This window comes from Cetorhinus maximus, chromosome 18 (genome assembly GCF_964194155.1).
Source record: "Cetorhinus maximus chromosome 18, sCetMax3.hap1.1, whole genome shotgun sequence".
NCBI lineage: Eukaryota > Metazoa > Chordata > Chondrichthyes > Lamniformes > Cetorhinidae > Cetorhinus > Cetorhinus maximus.
Window position 1 is genome coordinate 79,744,698 of NC_135896.1, and position 23,565 is coordinate 79,768,262.

General features: G+C 39.4%; 1 protein-coding gene across 2 annotated transcripts in view; it reads right to left on the bottom strand.

The window, feature by feature from the left end:
- Window positions 1–23,565, bottom strand: part of rad51 (RAD51 recombinase) — a 121,860-nt gene that overhangs the window by 50,007 nt on the left and 48,288 nt on the right. For both annotated transcript variants that reach the window (XM_078563029.1, XM_078563030.1), the window contains exon 4: window positions 19,686–19,803. In XM_078563029.1, coding sequence (XP_078419155.1) covers window positions 19,686–19,803 — 118 coding nt within the window. The remainder of the gene's footprint in view (window positions 1–19,685; window positions 19,804–23,565) is intronic.

Sequence of the window (23,565 nt, forward strand, 5' to 3'; positions counted from 1 at the left end):
ATAAATACTGGACACAGGTCACTCAGATATGAAATAAATATAAAATCTTAAAATTTAATCCATTAGAACAGTGTACAGTTTTACAGAGCAGTCATATGTAAACTGGAGTACAAAAGCCTCCAGGCTGGTTTTACTAAAAGGTCTATTAAATAAACGAGGACTTGTGTGTTAATTACATATTAATTGAGTTTCATTTGTTCACTAATGTGAGCATGCTGGCAAGGCCAGCATTTGCTTCCCACCCCTAATTGCCTTCTTTATTGTATTCAGGTGATTGGCATTAATTGGAGACTCACTGGGTGCTGGTTGGAGGAGCACGATATGTAAAGTGTCTCTTAGAAGATAAGCACTTCAAAATGTATAAGACCAGGCTCCAGTTCTATCCTTCACCGTCTGGCTCAGCTGTAGCCTTGATTTGCACAAAAAAGTGTAAATTGTCTATGTACAGAGCAGGGAAACACAATTGGGCACCTGGGGTGATAGTAGCCCCACACATCATTCAGAAAAATATTTGGTGGATGCAATTACTCTCTCTAAATGAAGTACACCACATTTTGGCTATAGTAAACAGCATTAAGCCTAAAAACTAGGATGATCTCACTGAAATGTGTGATAAAAACAAAAAGCTAAAAGCTACTGCGGATGCTGGAAATCCAAAACAAAAACAGAATTACCTGAAAAAACTCAGCAGGTCTGGCAGCATTGGCGGAGAAGAAATCAGTTAACGTTTCGAGCCTTCATGGCCCTTCAGCAGAACTGAAGCATAGTTAGAAGAAGGGAGAAATATAAATTGGTTGGATCAGTGATCAGATTGGTGATCAGATCACCACAACCAATTTATATTTCTCCCTTCTTCTAACTATGCTTCAGTTCTGCCGAAGGGCCATGAAGGCTCGAAACGTTAACTGATTTCTTCTCCGCTGATGCTGCCAGACCTGCTGAGTTTTTCCAGGTAATTCTGTTTTTGTTCACTGAAATGTGTACCTGGACTGCAGATTAACTGCAAAGGTGAATTAGATAACTTTACAGTGCTGTTGACTATAAACTGCAAAACAGACACTTGTAATTGGTCAGATATTTGATAGGCAGTTAAATATATTTTATGTGCCCAAGTGCTATAAAAACATATTTTAGCAGTTGGAAAGGTGCACATATGCACTCTTTATGCAGTCTGTATGCCAGCACAAATAATGTCTTGTGGCAATACAGGCATGTTCCTTCAACCACAATCAAACATGTAGTAAACATTGATGGAAGGCAAGATTGCCTTTACATAGTGACCTCAGTGTTGTGCTTGTACTTCTTTCCTCCGCTTCTTCCCCTTCCCCTCATGGTAACACAAAAATCACTAAAATTTTGGGGGGGTGGGGAGGAGGGGTGGTGGTATTATCACTGGACTGGTAATCCAGAGATTCAATGAAATTGAATTCAATGAAAAAATTCTGGAATTAAAAGTCTAATGACGACCATGAAACATTGCCAATTGTCATAAAAACCCATCTGGTTTGCTAATGTCCTTACCTGGTCTGGCCTACATATGACTCCAGACTCACAGCAATGGTTCACTCTTAAATGCCCTCTAAACAAGGGCAATTAGGGATGGGCAATTAATGCTGGCCTAGACAGCGACGCCCACATCCCAAAAAAGAATTAAGAACTAAGGAATCAGATCACCACAACCATCATGGCTGGATGTCATTTAAAATTTAGGCTACAATTTCATTTAGCTTATAATTTCCAAACATAAAAACTATTAAAGATAATTGGAAATTGTTCTGCACAATGTATTTTTGGAAATCTGGTTACAAATGGTATTTATGGGTGCAATATTCACTTGGGATTTTTCGTATGCAGTATTCCAACTAGCAATTAAAAATGCAATAGCAAAAATAAAAAATGTTGCATTTACCAGTTATAAAAAAACAAAATGTTAGTAACATTTTCTATAAATATTAAGATTACACTGCATGTGCAATATATAGCAGTGGTTCAAAAGCAATAATTCAATTTTCCTGCTGTAGTTACTTAAATTATAATATAACGAGAAGTGCATTGCAATAGAATTCTACAAGCCTAAATAATGTTTGAAAAGCAATTAAACAAATATTACAATTGTCATGAAGCTATTAATGTATATAATATTTTGGAAAATATTTTTCTTTTAAAATAGAGCTTTAGTCTGCGGGTGTGCCTTAACTGGATTAAAACCAGCTAGTCTGGGTGCTTTGATATGTACTAGTTTTGATATGTATGGGAGATAGCGTGCATTTGCATTTTTTGAATAGGGCATTCAAGAAGTGGGGTGAAAACTGATGTGTTTCTAGCAATTACCTAGCAATATGTTTATATTATTAATAAAATTGGTACTATGAAAGGGGTTTCATTGTTAAAAGGTGAAGTTCAAAGAAGCTGGTGAGACAATGAGATTTTGAATTCAATCAGTGGTGGTAGGTATAACTTCAGCAGTTTTCGGGTGTGCAGAGCAGAGGCAATGTGAGATCAAAAAGCAGCTACAATCCTCCAAATGGCTCCACAGCAACCTAAGTAAATGAACCTCAATTTGAATTCGAAAGGTGAAAATGCTCTGCCTGGTGTTTGGTTACATCTATGTTACCTTAATGGAGATTAGTTTGGGTATTTGTTAAAAGTTATGATAGTAGTAATTTGTAGCCATGTGTACATATATTTTAACCTGAGTAAATTAATAAAATGTTTCATTTAGTTTAGCGTAAACCTCGAGAATGGGTGGTCTGATTGCTGAATTTAGAGCCGCATCTCAAACATAACACTTAAAATTATGACAGCTGTTTAAAGTTTCTCTCTGGGATTTTTAAATAACTCAGCTTTACCAACTGCATCGGCCACAACACAATCATGCTTGCACCTCCATTTAAAACTTTTCAACTGCTGGTACAAAAACTCAGTTTGCTTTAAAGAACTACACTAAAGCATATTGATGTAAATTACAACAATCTGTTCGACTTTATCGGAATCCTAAGCATGGGCCTTCTGTAAGTTGCTGGTTTGTATTCCATTTGTGCAATGAAAACCAGATGTACAAACCAATAAGAATATCAAAAATATTCAAGTCTTCTGGATATTAATGCCTGTGATCCTTAAAAAACACAACAAGAAAGACTTCTCAACACGAGGAGCTCAACAATAAAAGCTTTTAAGTACACTTCAGTACTAAAACTATTACTGACATTTGTAATATCAAGGTAAACAATATTAGTGGTACAGAATAGTGCCATTTACCCTGCTCTGACCACTCAAACAAACGGTTCGCAGGCTGCACAAGCAAGAAGCATTTTTGGGACAGCACATAACTATATACAGAAAAAAAAAACTTGCATTTCAGGTGTCTTTCACAACCCCAGGATATCCAAAAGCAATTTAGGAAATTAAGCAATTTAAAACAATGAAGGGCTTCTGAAATGTAATCACTGTTGTAGGAAACACGGCAGCCAATTTATGCACAGTGAGATCCCATAAACGATATGATCTGATAATCCGTTTTTTTTAAAGTGACCTTGATTGAGGGATGAACTTTGGCAAGGACACTGGGGAGAACTCCCTTGCTTTTCTTGCAAATGGTGCCATGGGATCTTTTACATTACCCCAGAGAGCCAATGGGGCCTCAGTTTAATATCTCATTTGAATGACAGTAACTCCTAACAGTACAGCGCACTCCCTCAGTGCCAATCTATACTTTGTGTTTTGTTCTTAGAATAGAATTAGAACCTACAACCTTCACACTCATTAATAATAGTAAAGCATATTGTAATTTAACCATATCTTCAACCTTCCAACTCTACCACCTGCTGCCACCACCTCCATCCCCAACTTAAAACTGACTTTATGAGCCCCTAGAAAATTGCCTAGTAGGCTGCAAGTATAGGACTTCTATTTGTTACATTGCACAAACTATAATTGTACTTAATACAATGCTCCACAATGCAATGCTTAAAACTTAATTGAGGATTAACTCAGTTCCTTCAGGTACACTTGACTACCCCAATGGCTAGAGATTTTTCCACTATTGAAGGGTCTCTTGCATAATGCTATTTTGTTTCTCTAACAGCATAAGAATCAACTTTGGGCAGGTAGTTTCTGATCCAAAATTTAGTGTCCTGATGATATTTTGTGTTCAAGTCACATTGTGGTAAAAATTTGATCAAGAGATTAATTAATACTCGCTGAAATGGTTTAAGAACTGTTAGTCTGGATTCAACTGCAAATTTTGCTTAAAAAGAACTTTTTGGGTTTTGGTGAAAGACAAACAATATCAGTCCCAAATGGTGCAGCACCTTTCACACCAATTTTCAACACAAGCTCTTCTCATGCTATAATGAATCTAAATAGTTAAGGTCCCATCGCTCTTCCCAGTACTTCACCTGGGCTCCCAACAGTTCGTATCTACATCATGGTAACATTTCCATTTCCTACATCAACGATCCTTATAGCATAGTCACATTTTCAATTGTAAGGCAGCTAACAGAGAGAAGAGTCATCATCTGGACAATGTTAGAACGTAGTTCGCAAGAATAAGAAGAATTACATACATGTTACAGCACAGAAGCAGGCTGTTTGGTTCAGCCAGTCTGCTTTCATATTTATTGTCCACTTAAGCAACAGGCATAATTTCATGTGCCTGCCTTATTCTCACATCTCTTTCTGCATCTGAAGTTTAACCACTAACACTAAAAACAGTTTATTTCAATGGACCCTTTTCCAATCTGTCAATTTATAATACCGCTATCAAATCACCTTTTTACTCTTCTCTGTTCAATCAAAGACAGTGCCAATTTTCTTTCCACTGGCTACTTGACAGCCCTTTGGACTCAACATTGAGCTCAACAATTTTAGATCATAAACAGAAATACCTGGAAAAACTCAGCAGGTCTGGCAGCATCGGCAGAGAAGAGCACAGTTGACGTTTCGAGTCCTCATGACCCTTCAACATTTACTTAGTTCTGTTGAAGGGTCATGAGGACTCGAAATGTCAACTGTGCTCTTCTCCGCCGATGCTGCCAGACCTGCTGAGTTTTTCCAGGTATTTCTGTTTCTGTTTTTGTTTTGGATTTCCAGCATCCGCAGTTCTTTGCTTTTAATTTTAGATCATACACTCTGCCCCCTGTTGTGTTCCACTTTTTTTGCGCTGGTTTGGTTTTCTCTTCTTCTTTCTTAATCCTTTTACTTTGCATTCGGATAGCTGTTCTCTTGCCATTCACATTTCATCTATACACAGCTTTGTTTCTTGAATTGTCCCATTACCATTCCCTTTGGCTTTTGACCATGAAATTGTTTGCCATTTAATCTGTCCTGCGATTTACCTAATCGCACACTTCCCTTTTGTTTTTCTACCCCCACCTCACCAACTCTTTCACTTGCTCAAAATCTATTACATTTCTAACCTGTCACAGTTCTGATGAAGGATCATAGAGCTGAAATGTTAACTCTGTTTTTGCTCCATGAATGTTGCCTGACCTGCTAATTATTTCCAGCATTTTGTGTTTTTATTTCAGATTTCCAGCATTTGCATCATTCTGTTTCTGTATTGATCTTCTAGGTCTTTGTTCATATTTTCATTTTCTCACAGCACATGGACCATAAGATAGAGGAGCAGGAGTCAGCCATTCAGCCCATCAAGCCTGTTTCTCCATTCAGTGCAATTATGGCTGATCTGATTGTGGCCTTAACTCTATTTTCCTGCCTGCCGCTCATAACCCTTGACTCCCTGTAGTTCAAAAATTTGTCTAACTCAGCCTTGAATATATTCAATGACCCAATCTTCACTATCCGCTGGGAAAAAGAATTCCAAAGTCTAATGACCATCTGAGAGAAGAAATGCCTTCTCATCATCATCTTAAATAGGAGACCCCTTACTTAGACACTGTGCCCCTAGTTCTAGATTTTCCCACGAGGGGAAACATCCTCTCAGCATCCACCCTGTCAAGTCCCCTCAGGATCTTATATGTTTCAATAAGATCACCACTCATTTTTCTAAACTCCAATGAGTATAGGTCTAACCTGCTCAACCTTTCCTCATTAGATAAACCCCTGATCCCAGGAATCAGCTTAGTGAACTTTGCCTGAACTGCTTCCAATGCAAGTATACCACTCCTTAAGTAAGATGACCAAAACTTTACACAGTACTCTAGGTATGGTCTCACCAATTCCCTGTTCAGTTGTAGAAAGACTTCTCCTTGGAATAAAAGCCAACTTTCCATTTCCCTTCCTAATTACTTGCTGTACCTGCAAGCTGACCTTTTGAGAATTCATGTGCAAAGGCACCCAGATCCCTCCGTACTGCAGCATTCTGCAGTCTCTCGCCATTTAAATAATATTCTGCTTTTCTATTCTTCCTGCCAAAGTGGGAAAACTCAGATTTTCCCAGATTATACTCCATCTACCAAACTTTTGCCAACTCAATTAACCTATCAATATCCCTTTGCAGACTCTTTATAACATCTTCACAACTTGATTTCCTATCTATCTTTGTATTGTCAGCAAATTTGGCTATAACACAGTCCCTTCATTAAAGTCATTAATATTGATCATATACAGTTGAGGCCCCAGCACAGATTCCTACTCAGTTTGCCAACCTGAAAATTATCTATTTATCCGAATTCTGTTTCCTGTTAGTGAGCCAATTCTCTATCCATGCTGATATATCTTTCTTACAAGCCCCCATTATTTCTTGATTTATAGTCTGTCCTACAGTGTAGCTATCAGGAAGCCTATAAACTATTCCCACCAGTGACTTTGTCCCTTTGCTATTTCTTATTCTGCCCAAACTGATTCTACATCTTTATCCTCTGCATCAAGATCATTTATCACTACTGTACTGATCTCATCATTTATTAACAGAGCTACACTGTCAATGTTTTATTACATTGTTACAGTTTCTTAATGTCAATTACAATGTTAAGATTTGTTAATGTCAGTTACATTATTAAGGGAAACAGGTGATACGAATTTGAACACATAAATAGGGGATAGCTGGAACACTGGATGTATGTGAGGAGTGTTGACACAAAGTCAATAAACTCTCTCAGCAAGGAAAGGCTCAGTGTCTAGTTGTGATTTCACCAACTGATGTGGATCCTATTAACATAACCACCTCCTTTTCCTTTGATGTGAATTGGCTGAAGACTGGCATCTGTGATGCTGGGGGCTACAGAAGGGGGCTAAGAAGGATCATCCACTCAACACTTCTCGCTGATGATGGTTGCAAATGCTTCAGTCTGGTCTTTTGCACTGATGTGCTTGACTCCATCATCATTTGAGGATAGGAATATTTGTAGAGCCCCCTCCTCCAGTTAGTATTTAATTGTCCACAACCATTCACGATTTAAGAGTGTGGTGGTTTGTTGTACTTCACTGTCCTTTTACGATTGACGCATGGGCACATTTGCATCCACCTTAAAGGAAAAGTTGCCACTGCATGGCCTGTTTATTCCTTGTGGCACATTACTGACTGTTGCACAGCTGAGCACCTGTGCAGTTCAGTCAGAACATTGCTCCTGACCACCCTATTTTCCTATCATTGCAAATATTTTTTGTTAATTCGATATCCATTTCAAGTTTCTTTTCAGACTCCCTTTTTGTAGCTTTTACCATCTGTTTTGTCACCATTTGATGCTCTTATCTTTCCCATATCATCACTTTTTTTTTGTACTTTTGTGTGCTTTTTCTTTTAATTTTATGTTGTCTCTTACCTCTAGTGTTCCATGGCTGTATTGTTGGCAAGTAGAGCTCTTGCCCCTCAGGGGCATAATCTGGTTCTGTGCTGTGTTAAATTCTTTATGAACACCTCTTGCTGATCTTTTGTCATTTTACTCATCAACAGATTTGCCCAGTTAACTGTGGACTGTCTCTACCTCATAACATTTAAGTCAGATTCACCTAAATCTAAAATCATGGCGATTTCACATTTCTCCTTTCCAAACACTATACTGAACTCAGTCATATCATGATTTTGACTAGAGAAATATGTATGCACAGTTAGGCTGTTAACTAAATCTGGCTCATTACTTGTTACTGAATAACGATAATAACTTACATTTATAAGTGAATTTAACATAATGAAATGACTCAAAGCACTTCACAGGAGCATTAAAAAATAAAGTATGACACCAAGCCACACAAGGAGATGTTATGCCAGGTTACCAAAGCCTTGGTAAAAGAGGTAGGTTTTAAGTTGTGTCTTAAAGGAGGAAAGGAAAGTGGAGAGGCAGAGAGGTGTAGAGGGAATTCCAGATCTTGGGGCTGAGGCAACTGAAGGCAAGGCTACCAATGATGGAGCATTTATGATTGGGAATGCACAAGAGACCATAGTTAGAGACACACAGATATCTCAGAGGGTTGTAGGACTGGGGGAGATTACAGAGATAGAGAGAGACAAGGCCATGGAGGGATTTGAAAACAAGGGTGAGAATTTTAAAGTCAAGATGTTGCTTGACTAGGAGCCAATATAGGTAAGTATAGGGGAGATAGGGGAATGGGACTTGCTGTAAATTGATGATCTCAAGTTTACATAGGTTAGAAGGTGGCAGGAATGCGCTGAATAGTCGAGTCTAAAAGTAACAAAGGCACCGATGAGGGTTTCAGCAAATAAGCTGAGACGGGGTGAAGTAGAGCGATGTTGGCACAAATATAAAGTCGGTAGCTCATCTCAGGATCAAATGTAATACCAAGGTTACGAACAGACTAGCTTAATCTCAGACTGTTGTCAGGAATAAGGATGGAGTTGGTTGCGAGGGAATAGAATTTGGAATGGGAACTGAAAACAATGGCTGCAATCTTCCCAATATTTAATTGGAGGAAATTTCTGCTCATCCAGTACATGATGTTGGATGAGCAGTCTGATAGTGGACAAGTCAAGAGAGGTGGTGGTGAGGTAGTGCTGGGTGTCATCAGCATATATTTGTCAACTCCACCATGCCTTCGGATGATGTTGCCAAGGGGCAGCATGTAGATGAAAATAGGTGGGGGGCCAAGGATTGATCCTTCAGGGACACCAGAGGTAACGGTACATGAACAGGAATAGAAGCCATTACAAGCGATTCTCTGGCTACAATTAGGTAAGAATGGAACCATGTTGAGAGCAGTTGCACACAAGTCAACAGCTGTAATATGGCATGCCACCCTTTTGGCTCCAGGACAATTGTTGCAAGAAACTATCCCAGACACACAAAAAATTTGCTACTTTTCTGACATATGCTAGCTGCTGTCCCAATCTCTAAGAAAAATCTATTAAAACAACTCTGTCTTTACTATATGCTTGTCTCATTGCTGCATTTATAAAACCTAACTTTTCACAGCTGCTGCCATGACTCTGAGAAGTCTTAAATTCTTTTATAATTCTTATTTCTACCAATTAAGTCTTTACTTCTTGCTTACCTCTCATTATATCTTCTCTTATCATTAAAGCGGTTTAATCCTTAATCAATAAGGCTACTCGTTCCTCTCTACCATTTTCCCTAGCTTAGAGTCATAGGGACATTTATGGCATAGGAGTTGTATATTTGGCTCATCGAGTCCCTGGCAGCTCTCTGTAGAGCAATCCAATCAATCCCATTTCCCCACTCTTTCCCTGTAGCCCTGCAAGTTGATTTCTTTCAAGTGCCCATCCAATTTCTTTTTGAAATCTTTGATTGCCTCCAGTTCCACCCCTTCATCAGGAGCAAATTCCAGATTGTTACCACTCATCATGCAACAATTTTCTTCCTCACATCCCCCTGCATCTCTTGCCAAAACATTAAATCTATGCCCCCCAATCCTTATACCATTAGCTAATGAGAGCTGCTTACCTTTGTCTACCTATCTAAACCAGTCATAGTTGTGTACACCTCTATCCGATTCCCCTTCCTTTATTTAAAGGAGAACAGCCCAAGCCTTTCCAACCCAACCTTGCAGCTAAAACCCCTCATACCTGGAATCATTATGATCAATCTCCTTTGTAGCTCTAAAGGACTTTCATATTCTTTCTAAAGTGTGGTAACCAGAACTGAATACAATACTCTAGTTGTGACCCAACCAGAACTTTATAAACCATACACATATGGGCATCAGTTAGGAGGAGTAGGCCATTTGAGCCTGCTCCGCAATTCAATAATATGATGGCTAATCTGAGTGTGGCCTTAATGCCACTTTCCTTCCTACCTCTGTTGCCCTTTGAATTCCCTTGCTAGTCAAGAATTTATCAACCTCTGATTTAAAAATACTCAATGACCACACATCTACCACTCTTTGGGGAAGACTGTTCCACCGGCCAACAACTCAGAGAGGAAAGCTTCTCATCTCCTTCTTAAACGAAAGACCCCAAATTTTTAAACTGTCCCCCCTAGTTCTGGTCTCTCCTGCAAGGGGAAACATCCTTTCACCATCCTTTCTGTCAATTCCCCCCAAACTATTATATGTTTTACTAAGATCACCTCTCATTCTTTGAAACTCCAATGGATACAGGCCCAACCTGACCAACCTTTCCTCATAAGATAACAGCCTTATCTCATGAATCAGTTAAATGAACCTTCTCTGAACTGCTTCTAATGCAATTGCGTTCTTTCTTCAATAAGGTGACCAAAACTATACATAGTACTCTAGATGTGATCTCACCAATGCCCTGGTTCAACCGTAGCAAAAAATCCCCACTTTTATATTTCATTCCCTTTTGCATTAAACAACATTCCATTTGCCTTCCTAATCACATGAATACTAACCTTTTGTGATTCATGGGCCAGGGTATCCAGATACCTCTGTACCTGAGAGTTCTGCAATCTTTCTCCATTTAGATAACATGCTGCTTTTCTATCCTTCCTGCCAAAGTGGACAAGTCTACATTTTCCCACATTATACTCCATCTGCCAAATTTTTGCCCTCACTTAACCTCTCTAAATCCCTTTTCAGACTCCTTATGACCTCTTCACACCTTAACTTTCCTACCTTTGTGCCATCAGCAAATTTAACTATACATTTGGTCCCTTCATCCAAATCATTGATATGGGTCGTAACTAGTTGAGACCCCAGCACGGATTCCTGTGACATTCCACTCGTTACATCCTGCCAACCCAAAAATGGCCCATTTATACCTACTCTGTTTCCTGTTAGCTACCCAATCCTTTATCCATGCTAATGCATTACACCCTACATCATGAGCTCTCATTTTGTGTAGTAACCTTTTGTCACACCTTGTCAAATGGCTTCTGGAAATCTAAGTACACCACATCCAAAGTTCCCCTTTGTCCACATTGCTTGTTACTTTCTCCATAAACTCTGGCAAATTAGTCAAACATGATTTTCCTTTCATAAAACCAAAATGCCTGATTGCATTGAGATCTTCTAAGTACCTCGCTATAAACTCCTTCATAACAGATTCCAGCAATTTCCCATGACAGATGTTAAGCTAACTGGCCTGTAGTTTCCTGCTTTCTGTCTCCCTCCTAACTTGAATAGAGGAGTCACATTCGCTAATTTCCAATCTGATGGGACCGTTCCAGAATCTGGGGAATTTTTGGAAAATCAAAACCAATGCATTTACTACCTCAGCAGTCACTTCTTTTAAGACCCTGGGAAGAAGTCCATCAGGATCTGGGGGGTTGTCAGCTTTTACTTCTAATAATTTTCTCAGTACTCTTTTCCTGGTGATTGTAATTGTTTTGAAGTTCCTCCTTCCCCCTTTACCTCTTGATTCACAATTATTTCTGAGATGTTATTTGTATCTCCTGCAGTGAAGATGCAAAATATCTGCTCAATCCATCCACCATATCTTTACTTGCCAATATTAATTCCCCTTACTCTCTCTCTCTCTCTCTCTCTAGAGGACCAACACTCACCTTACTCTTTTCACCTCTTACTCTTTTCCTTTTCAAATACCTGTAGAAACTTTTACTATCTGTTTTTATATTGCTAGCTAGCTTTCACATGTACTCTTATTTCTCGCTCCTTATTATTCTTTTAGTCATTCTTTGCTGTTATTTATATTCTGTCCAATCTTCTGACCTGCAACTAATCTTGGTGGAATTGTACGTTTTTTCTTTCAATTTTATCCCATCTTTAACTTCCTTAGTTAGCCACAGATGGCACGCCCTTCCCCTAGAGTCTTTCTTTTTCACTGAAATGTTTATTTTCTGAGTGCTATAAAATATCTCCTGAAATGATTGCCACTACATCTCGACTGGCTTATCCCTACCCCAGTTCACTTTGGCCAGCTGTCTTCATATCCTAAAATCTGCCCATATTTAAGTTTAAAACACTGATTTTGGAACCACTCTTTTCTCCCTCAACATGATTGAATTTTGCATTCCATTTACGATCAATGCTACCTAAAGGCTCCTTTACTATGAGGTTATTAATTAATCCTGTTTCGTTGCACATTACCAGATCTGGAACAGCCCGCTCTCTGGCTGGCTGTCAAACATACTGCTCTAAGAAAGAGCCCAAAACACTATGAACTCATCTTCCAGGCTACCTTTGCCAATCTAATTCATCCAATCCATATGTAGGTTAAAATTACCCATGATTATTATCATGCCTTCCTCCTTTATACTCTGTCCTACAGTGTGATTACTATTAGGGGTCGATAAAATACTCCTACAAATGACTTCTTACCTTTACTTTTTCTCATCCCTACCGAAACTGATTCCACATCTTGATCTTTAGAACTAAAGTCATCCCTCTCTAATGTACTAATGCCATCCTTAATTAACGGAGTTACCCCTCCACCTTTTTCTAGCTTCCTGTCCTTCCGAAATGTCATATGCCTCTGATTATTCACACCCCAGCCATTGTCATCTTGCTGCCATGTCTCTGCAATGGCCATCAGATCAAACATATTTATTTATATTTGAGCTCTCAATTCATCCGTTTTGTTAAGAATTCCATGTTCATTTAATATAGAGCCTTTAGTTCTGTCCTTTTCTGACTTTCGCAACCTCTAGCCTTATCTGCAGGCTTACTCTTAAGTTTATATGCTCTGTCCCTTCCTGCCATCCTCTGTTTATCATTCCCCTGACTGCAACTTGCTCTCTTGCTTTGTCATCACTCTTGAAATTATGACGTCTACCCACACTTCATCTCTCGCCCCCACTATTTAGTTTAAAGCCTTCTCTACCGCCCTAGTTATACGACTTGCCACAGGTCAGGTGAAGACCATACCAACGGTACGGCTCCGACTTTCCCCATACTGGTTCCATTGCCTCATGAATCAATATCTATTTCTCCCATACCAATCTTTGTGCCACACATTTAACTCTTTAATAAAAACAGAAAATGCTGGAAAAATTCAACATGTCTGGCAACATCTGTGGAGAGAGAAACAGAGTTAACGTTTCGAGTCCGTATGACTCTTCTTCAGAATCATGCAGACTCAAAACGTTAACTGTTTCCTTTACCACAGATGCTGCCAGTTTTTCCAGTATTTTCTGTTTTTATTTCAGATTTCCAGCATCCACAGTATTTTGTATTTAACTCATTATGTTGATTTACCCTACAGCAATTTGCTCGTGGCTCAGGTAATAATCCCGAGATTATTACCTTTGACATTCTGCTTTTTATTTTAGCCCCTAGCTGCTCATAATCCCAGAGCAGAAATCTTTCCTCATTCTACCTATGTCATTGGTGCCAACATGGGCCATGACCACTGGATCCTCCCCCTCCCACTGCAAGATCCTCTCCAGCCCAGAGCAGATGTCCCAAAACCTGGCACCAAGCAGGTAACACAGCCTTGTGGACTCTTGCTCTCAACTGTGTATATCCCTCTGACTGACTTTCCTCATTACCACTACATTCCTATCCTAAGGGATGTGATTACCTCCTGGAATAAAGTGTCCAGGCTCCCTTATGCATGCTAGGTGTTTATAGAGATAGTGGTTATCATTCAAAATTCTATACATTCTGGAAAGATTCCTGCAGACTGGAAAGTAGCAAATGTAACCACACTACTTAAGAAGGGAGGGAGAGGGAGAATGGAAAACTACAGAGCTGTTAGTTTGATGCCAGTAGTAGGGAAAATGTCTAAAAAGGATGTGATAACTGGACACTTAAGAAGTAATGGTAAAATTGGGCAGAGTCAACATGATTTATGAAAGGGAAATCATGTTCAACAAACATATTGGGAGTTTTTTGAGGGTGTTACTTGTAGCAGGAGAACCAGTGGGTGTAGTGTATTTGGATTTTCAGAAGCCTTTTGATAAAGTCCCACACAGGGAATTAGTAAGCAAAATTAAGAGTGCATGGGATTGGGGCTAATATACAGGTATGGATTGAGAATTGGTTAACAGGCAAAAAGCAGAAAGTAGGAATAAATGGGTCATTGTCAGGATTGCAAGTTGTTATGGGTGGGGTACTGCAAGGATCAGTGCTTGGTCCAAAGCTGTTCACAATCTATATAAATAATCTGGATGTGGGGGCCAGTTGTAATATTTCCAAATTTGCTAATGACACCATACTGGGTGGGAATGTAAATTGTGAGGAAGATGCAAGGAGGCTTCAAGAGGACTTGGACAGACTAAGTGAATGGGCAAGAACATGGCAGGTTGAATATAATATGAATAAATGTGAAGTTATCCACTTTAGTAGAAAAACCAAAAAGACAGAATATTTCTTAAATGGCAAGATGTTGGGAAATGTTGATGTCCAAAGGGAACTGTTCATGAGTCATTAAAAGCTAGCATACAGGTGCATCAATCAATAAGGAAGGCAAATTGTATGTTGTCCTTTGTTGCAAAGGGATCTGAATACAGAATTAAAGATGTCTTGCTGCAATTGTATAGAGCTTTGGTGAGACCGTACCTAGAGTATTTTGTACAGTTTCGGTGTCCTTATCTAAGGAAGGATATACTTGCCATACAGGGAGTGCAACAATGCTTCGCCAGAAAAATCCCTAGGATGGCAGGATTATTTTATGAGGGGGCATTGAGGAAACTGGGCCTGTATTCTCTAGAGTTTCGAAGAATGAGTGGTGATCTCTTGAAGCTTACAAATTACTTATAGGGTTTGACAGGATGGATATAGATAGGTTTCCCCTGGCTGGTGAGTCTAGAAAGAGGGGATATAATCTCAGAATAAGGTATAGGCCATTTAAGATTGAGATGAGGAAGAATTTCTTCACTCAATCTTTGGAATTTTCTATGTCAGAGTGCTGTGGAAGCTCAATCATTGACCATGTTCAGGACAGAAATCGGGATTAATGACATCAAGGGATGTGGGGATAGCACTGGAAAGCAGCATTCAGGTAGATGATCAGCCATGATCTAATTGAATAGCGAAGCAGGCTCGATGTGCTAAATGACCTATTCCTGTTCCTATTGCAGTGTCTGCAGCTCAGCCTCCAGCTCAATGACTCCGAGCCGAAGCTTGAGTTGCAAACACTTACTGCAGACATATTTGCCCTGGATCATACTGGCATCCAGGAGCTCCCGCTTTCTGCATTCACAACACATCACCTGCCCTACCATTCTTATTATGTCTTAATTAAGTAATTATTTTAATTTTTTAAAAATTAAATTAGTGCCTCTTCTCCCCACCACCTAGTGCACTAATTCAATCCTTCGTGATCCAATAAACTCTACCACTTAAGAATAAAATAAACAGTGGACTCACTAGTTTCTCCCTTCCCTTCTGCTCATGTCTCTCAATTAATTATAAGCCAGCTACTTAAGGATTATTTTAAAAATTACATTTTTCTAAATTCCAGCAGACACTTTCACACAGCACTTAGTCACCAACCAATCAACTTACAGCTTTCCTATGATGTCACTGCTTGATTTTTGTTCAAACTCAATGCACACTGACCCCTGAAGTTCCCAAGCAGGTCCCCCTCTCTGCTGCTACCTCTCCTGACTCCCTCTAGCTAAGTCTAATATAACCTGGTATATCTAGCTCCCAGTCCCAACCATCTTGCAGCCATATTTCAGTAATAACTATCATGTGCTATCCTCCAAGTTGAATTTGCACCTGCAATTCAATTTGTTCTTTATACTCCATGCATTTGTATTAAGAACACTTAATTGGGCCAGATGCCCTGACTTGAACTTCTACTCAAACGTTTTATTTCTCTCTTGTTTTAATTACTTTACATCTTTTAGTATTCCCTTTATCTGCAATGCCTAAAGCACAATTTCAAACTGTTACACTACTCTGTTCCCTTTTGGTTATTTTGAAGCTATTAATACTGGCTTTTACACCCAAGCACCTCCTTGCATGCCTCTCCCTTACTAGTTTGAAGTCCTGTTGACCACCCTATTTATCCTTTCTGCTCAGACCCAGGTGCCTGCCTGGTTCCAGTGGAGCCTGTCCCAATAGTACAGTTCTTTCTTATACTGGTGCCTGTGAATCACAAAAAGGACCCCCTCCTCCCACCAACCTTCAGTCAGCTTTTCACCTTCATGTTTATCATTATGCAAATTTGCCCATGTCTCAGCTAATAATCTAGACATTATAACCCTTGAGATTTTGTTAATTAATTAGCTCCTAGTTCCTGCTACTCTCCCAAAAAGACCTCTTTCCTATAATAATAAAAACAAAAAATGCTGGAAAAACTCAGCAGGTCTGACATCTGTGGAGAGAGAAACAGAGTTAACGTTTTGAGTCCATATGTCTCTTCTTCAGACCTCTTTCCTACTATTTCCAGTGTAGTTGGTTCCGACAAGGATCACAATGACAGGATCCTCCCTCCCTTTCAAAATGGCTCAAGATTTCCCTTGCCCTGGCACCAGTTGCGCAACATACCAACCTCCTAATTATGGAATCCCCTACAAATACTTGGGACCACCTCCTGCTTTAAGATGCTATGGTCAGCACTCTAGCTATCCTTCCGATAGTTGTTGTCCTTATCCTCACAGGTAGTATGTAAATTGTGTTTGTGGAATAGGATCAGTTTCTGCAGATCCTTGTTCTCTATCTCACTTGGGTTCCTTGCAATTAGCACACCAGAGATTACATCAATCCTTTTCTGAGGTGTGAAGCAAACTGTTCAGATGCTGCTCCTTGCACCAACCCCCATCCCATCCCTCCATGTCAGCAGCATCTCCAACTCGAACTCTAGCCGGAGACTGATTAAAGTTGGAAATAGAGACTGCAGATATGTTCACTCGATGCTGTCTCATTGTCCACAAACTCCCAAGGGTTACAATGTCTGGATTATCAGTGGAGACACAGGTAAATTGGCTTAGGGAATGGATTTGTGAGGCAACAATTCATTCAAGGACTAAGGAGGAAAGGGAGGTAGTTTGCAAGGGTCAAGAGTTGGCTTTTTTTGAGGAAGGACAGGATGGTTGTTTCTGAGAAGACAACACCTTTAATAATGTTAGCTAACATGGGAGCCAGGAAGGGAAGCAGAATGGTCAACAGTTTGGTAGGAATAATGTTGAGAGAGTAAGAGGCAGGTTTCATCAACAATATGAGCTCAGAGAAAACATATGTGGAGGTAGGAAAGAAACAAGACAAAGATACAAATTCAAAGTTAGGGCAAAGGGGAACTTTGAGGAAGTTAGGCCTGGTGGGGATAGTGGAAGGAGGAAAGCAGCTGAGGCAGTTAAACAGATAGCCTCAATCTGTGGAAAATAAAAGTCCATGATTGCATTTATTGTCAGAGCTGGGGGTGGAGGAAGCAGGGAAGAAGGGTTAAAGACAACAGTTAGTGGTGGAGAAGAGAAGCCAGAATTATCTTTGCCTTCCTGATGAACTTTGAATAGTGGGCAGTTTTAGTGATGGGAGCATTGGCCGATAATATTTTAAGCAGTCTAGTCAGATATGGCAAACAATGATTAAATATGTTTTTAACCAAAGATGTTTAAGTTTGCCTTCCTTGGACTTAATGAAGTGGAGATGAGGGTTACATCGGGGGAACGATTAGGGCAGGAATGAATAATAGTTCTAGTGGGGACAAGGGCGTCAAAGGTGATTGAGAATGTGTAATTTAGGAAACCAGTAGTTGCCCTGATGTTACAATAAATTAAAGGCTGAAGGTTGGATAGTTGTGAATTTGAGAGTGTCATGAAAATATAATAATTTTCATAACATTGTGATTTATTGTAAAGGTAGGTTAACAGCGGGGTTTGGATAGTGTGTGTGCGCGTGTGTGTGGCTTTTGAGTTATCAAAGGGGAAGCTAGGTTTGAAATGCTATACGTTAAACATGACTGAAGTTTTAGAATGTGAGGTGTGAAGAAAATTTGCATTTTTAGATCAATTAGGTTAGTTTGAATTTCAAAGAGATGGTAAGATGTTACACCTAGCTATAAGAATCTAAGCCAAACAGTATGTTCATTTTTCCCAAAGGTTATTGCTATTGAAAGGATTTGAATTGTGAGAAAGGAAAGTTGCAAAGGCATATTAGAACAATGGAATTTACATTAAAAAGGGAGAAACACGTATAAAGGAGATGAGGTTATGTGTAAGGGGGAAGGCATTCTAAGGTCTAACACAAGTGTGAAAAGCCTCCAGCCTCTGTGCATCAAGTGCTGTCTACAGGAACTGAAGCTAAGAAAACACACTTTGAATATCACTGTCCGGGGTATTGTGTGCTTTGTCTGGGTCTGTTAAACTTATATTTTGTTTCACTGTTGCCTTAACAGGGGTTTTAACTGGGAGCCAGATTAATTAGGGGATCTAGGAGTTATTATAGTAGTAATTTGTAGACCTGTGCATGTGCTTAAAATCTTTTATTTAATTAATAAATGTTTAATTTAGTTTTGTGAAAAACCTCTAAGTCTGGGTGGACTTCTTACTACCAAATTCAAGGCATGCATCTCAAATTAAAATACAAATTGCAAAACAGTTGTGGCGGCTGTTTCAAGTTTTCCTCTGGGGTTTGAGCAGCTCAGCATTTACCATATACTGTGCCATAACAAGAGTGCAGTGGTGTGACCTAAGGGACAGTTTCTCTGGGTCAGACACAGAAAAAAGTGGGCTTGGGAGGGGGCAGGGGTTGCAGGTGGAATGTGGGTAGAGAGTGAAACAAGGAAATGATCAGAGATTGTCTTATCACTGACAATAACAATATGGGTAACAAGATTGAGGAGTTGACAGTATATGTGAGTAGGAAAGTTTATATGAGAGGAAAGGAGGGGCAGTAAACTCAGAGGAGAGAGAATAGGAGTTGACAAGGAGGCTAAAATATCAGAGGATGAGAAGTTGCTCATTACAGAGGAAGAGGGGGGAAAGCAGGAAAGATAGCTAAGGAATTTGGAGTGACATTTGGGTGAACAGTACAGAACAAGGATTTTAAATGAGAGGTGTGAACAGTGGAAAAAGGTGATAATGTTTAGAGGGATTGCCAGGAGAAGTTGCAATGGTTTGAGCTAAGCAAATGGTGGAAGATATAGCCTAGAAAAAGCTCAATTAAACAGGAAAATCATCACTTCTCAGTCATTGCCCCATCAAGGCCATGATGTTAGTATGATCGTCCACAATAAGCTCATAGATGGCAAGGGCTCTTTTAGCAAGCGAACCTACATTCTGAAGGGAAATGTGGAGAGGAGCAGTGATAATCTGTCTATGGGCAAAGTTCAGAGGTTCAAAACTGAGAGCGACTGGAAGGAGGTTTATGAGATCAGCCCCGGGAGATGTTCAGGGCAAGAAAAGAATAGGATGGGGCAACTGGTGTTGCTTCAATTATTTCAATGCCTCTTCCCTCATGGTCCCAACACAGAAACTTTTGAACAAAATTATAATTTATACCTTGTAGAAGTTTATCAAGTTCCTTTGACCCTGTTGTGACCTGAATAATTTCTGAGCGCCTCTGGTGGAACTCTGTAGCTGTAGTAAAGCCCATCGGCACAAGTTTAGCTGCTTCAGCCTAAAGTAAAAAGAAAACAAAGATGCAACAGGGTAGCAGCTGTGCAATATGGGAGAACATTCAACTTTAACCACAAAGCTTATAATGAAGTGTTAATAAAAGCTATAAATTTCCTTTATAAATACAAAAGTCCACAAGTCCACAATCATCTGCCAACAGTAAACATTTACTGACATGGGCACAGAAATGCCCTTAGGACCATAATTAAATCCAGAAACTGGATTTTTATCTCTCAGTTTTCAGGAGTTCAATATTGGATTCAAAGACTAAAATTTGATAAAATATTGGTTTTAGCAATAATTTTCTGCCCTTGGTGTACTTAGCCCACTTTGTTTATATGATACAAAACAAAAACAGAATTACCTGGAAAAACTCAGCAGGTCTGGCAGCAACGGTGGAGAAGAAATCAGTTAACGTTTCGAGTCCTCATGACCCTTCGGCAGAACTGAGTATAGTTAGGAGAGAGGTGAAATATAAGCTGGTCTCCACCGATGCTGCCAGACCTGCTGAGTTTTTCCAGGTAATTCTGTTTTTGTTTTGGATTTCCAGCATCCGCAGTAGCTTTTAGCTTTTTGTTTTTATCTCTTTGTTTATATGATCATGCATTTACAAAACATGCTAGTGCCAGGACAATACAACATCACTCAAGAGAATTACTTATTTGATTTTCATGAGCTGTCTAATTAAATGGACTGAATAGGTCAAATGCTGTTTTTATTACTTGTTATGTGTCATCATCTTATTTGGTGGCATGCAATATGTACCAAACTGATGTAAGTGTCCTTTTTTTTTTTAAAAAAAGCAGCCCTGGTGTAGCCATTGTGGTTAGTACTAGTTGGGGCTGAACAGAGTCATGGGGTTTTTGCATTGGGGAGGAGACACTACTGTCTGGCAGCATGAGGAAATCCTTGTGTCTATCCTCAACGTGGTGGAGAAATCTAGGGTTTAGTGTAACTTGTATTGGGAAATTTGGACTGAGCCTTGCATCCCTGACGCTGGGCTTCGGTGATGGGGTGTGGGAGTATCGAATTGAATGAAGTTTGATTTTCAATTTATTATTCTTAATAACTTGCTGCATATTGTAAAAAGTCACAATAGTACAAAAATTTTAGTTGGAAGTTACATACAGCAATGATGCTTTTGTTGAATCTATGGTTTTTACTTGATGTTTGTCAATGCTGTGGAAACATCACAAGAGAAATTTTATTTAAACATTTATATCCTTAAATATTTCTATTCGTGTCCTCTGTGATTTATAAATTATGTTATTTGTCTCAGAGAAAGATGTAAGGTAGAGGCGGCCGCCATTTGGTCTATAATATGTGTATTGCAATAAATCCAAATATTTTATCTGGTGCTTGGTGCTAGAGACACTCAACTGAGCTAAATGCTTCAACATTTGTAAACAGTGGGAAATTGTTACATGATTAAGCATCACTGTTATGGCACAGTGGGTGGTAAATGCCAAGCTGCTCAAAACCCAGAGGGAAACTTTAAATAGCTACCACAACTGTTTTGCAATTTGTATTTTATTTCGAAATGTGTGCCTTGAATTCAGTAGTAACAAGTCCACCGAGACTTAGAAGATTTTTACAAAACTAAATTAAACAATTATTAATAAAAGAAAAGATTTTTAAGCACATATATAGGTCTACAAGTTACTACTATGATAACTCCTAAATCCCCTAATTAATCCGGCTCCCAGTTACATCTCCATTAAGGCAACGGTAAAAGAAAGTAGATTTCAACAAACCCAGGCAAAGCGCATAATACCCTGGACAGTGATAATCAAAGTGAATTTTCTTAGCTTTGGTTCCTGTAGACAGCAACTTGATCCACAGTGGCTGGAGGCTTTTCACACTTGTGTTACATTTTAGAATTCCTTGCCCCTTACATATAACCTCATCTCCTTTATACATGTTTCTCCCTTTTTAATGTAAATTCCATTGTTCCAACATGTCTTTGCAGCTTTACTTTTCTCAGAATATAAATCTTTTCATAGTACTAATTTTATCAGTAACCTTTTTGGGAAAATTAAACACTGTTTGACTTAGCTTCTTTTGGCTAGGTGTAACATCTTACCATCTCTTTGAAATTCAAACTAACCTCATTTATCTGAAAATGCAAATTTTCTTTACACCTCACATTCTAAAACTTCAGCCATGTTTACGCATTTTGCATTTCAAACCGAGCTTCCCTTTAGATAACTCAAAAGCTCCAGGGCAGCTGTCTCCAATTCAATTACATACCCAACACACACACATCCACAGAGAAACTAATCCAAACCCCACTATTTACCTAACTTTACAATAAATCACAATAACATTATGAAAATTATAGTTTCATGACAATCACATAATCGAACGTCACGGGACTAAATCTCTAGGAGGGTGTCTAATCAGAGCTGACAACTGTAATGGAGAGGGAGAAAGGGATAGAGTCGCTACAAAAAGCTGAGTGAGAAGAAACATAATCCAGGTGATTGTAGGAATCAGTAAGCTTCAAATAGATCTTTGTTAAAACCTACTCTCAGACACTTCTTCCAACTCCCCACTGGACCGTAATCTCACCACCGAATATCAAGCCATTGTTTCCAGGACTGCCACTGACCTCATCTCTCTCACTGAACAATTTCTTCTTTACCTTGTCTCATTCCTCCAAATAAAAGATGTGGGTATGGGTACCCGCATGGGCCCCTGTCTTTTTGTGGGTACGTGAAACATTCCTTGTTCCAGTCCTACTCTGGACACCTCCCACAACTCTTTTCTTTGGTATATCGATGACTGTATCGGTGCCGCTTCATGCTCTCATCTGGACCTGGAAAAATTCATTGATTTTGCGTGCAGTTTCCACCTCTCTCTCACCTTCACGTGGTCTATGTCTAACACTTCCCTTCCCTTCCTTGACCTCTGTCTCCATTTCTGGTGATAGACTGCCTACCAACATTCAATACAAGTTCCTCACACCCTGCATCCCATTCTTCCAGTTCCTCTGCCTCCATCGCCTCTGTTCAAATAATGCCACCTTCTAAAACAGCGCTTCCTTTTTCTTTAACCAAGGGTTCCCCCACTGTGGTTGACAGGCCCCTCTACTGTGTCCGACCCATCTCCCGCACCTCTGCCCTCACCCATTCTCCGTCCTTGGCCTGTTGCAATGTTCCAGTGAAGCCCAACATAAACTGGAGGAACAGTACCTCATCTTCTGATTAGGCACTTCACAACCCTCCGGACTTAACATTGAGTTCAACAACTTCAGACCGTGAACTTTCTCCTTCATTTTCACTGCTTTTTAAAATTTATTTTTATTTTTTATTCACTTATTTTTATATTTATTCATTGCTTTAAAAATCCCTTTTTTTATCCTTTTCCCCCAACCACCGCCCTTCCCCAAAAGGGCCAACCGTCATTTGTTCTATGTTGTTCTTTCACAGAGTGCTGACCCTTGTTCTATTAACACATTCTGCTTTCTTACCTTTATGCCACTATTAATACCTTCTTTAGCCCTAACCACTACCATTAACACTCCCTTTGTCTTGTGTCTATGACATCTTTGTCAATCTCTCCTTAGCTCCCCTGACTTTCTATTTTGCTCCACCTGCTCCACCCCTCTTAAACAGTTTAAAATCCGTCACATTTCGACTTCTCTTTAGCTCTGAAGAGTCATATGGACTTGAAATGTTAACTCTGTTTCTCTCTCCACAGATGTTGCCAGATCTGCTGAGTTTTTCCTGCATTTTCTGTTTTTGTTTCAGACTTCCAGCAT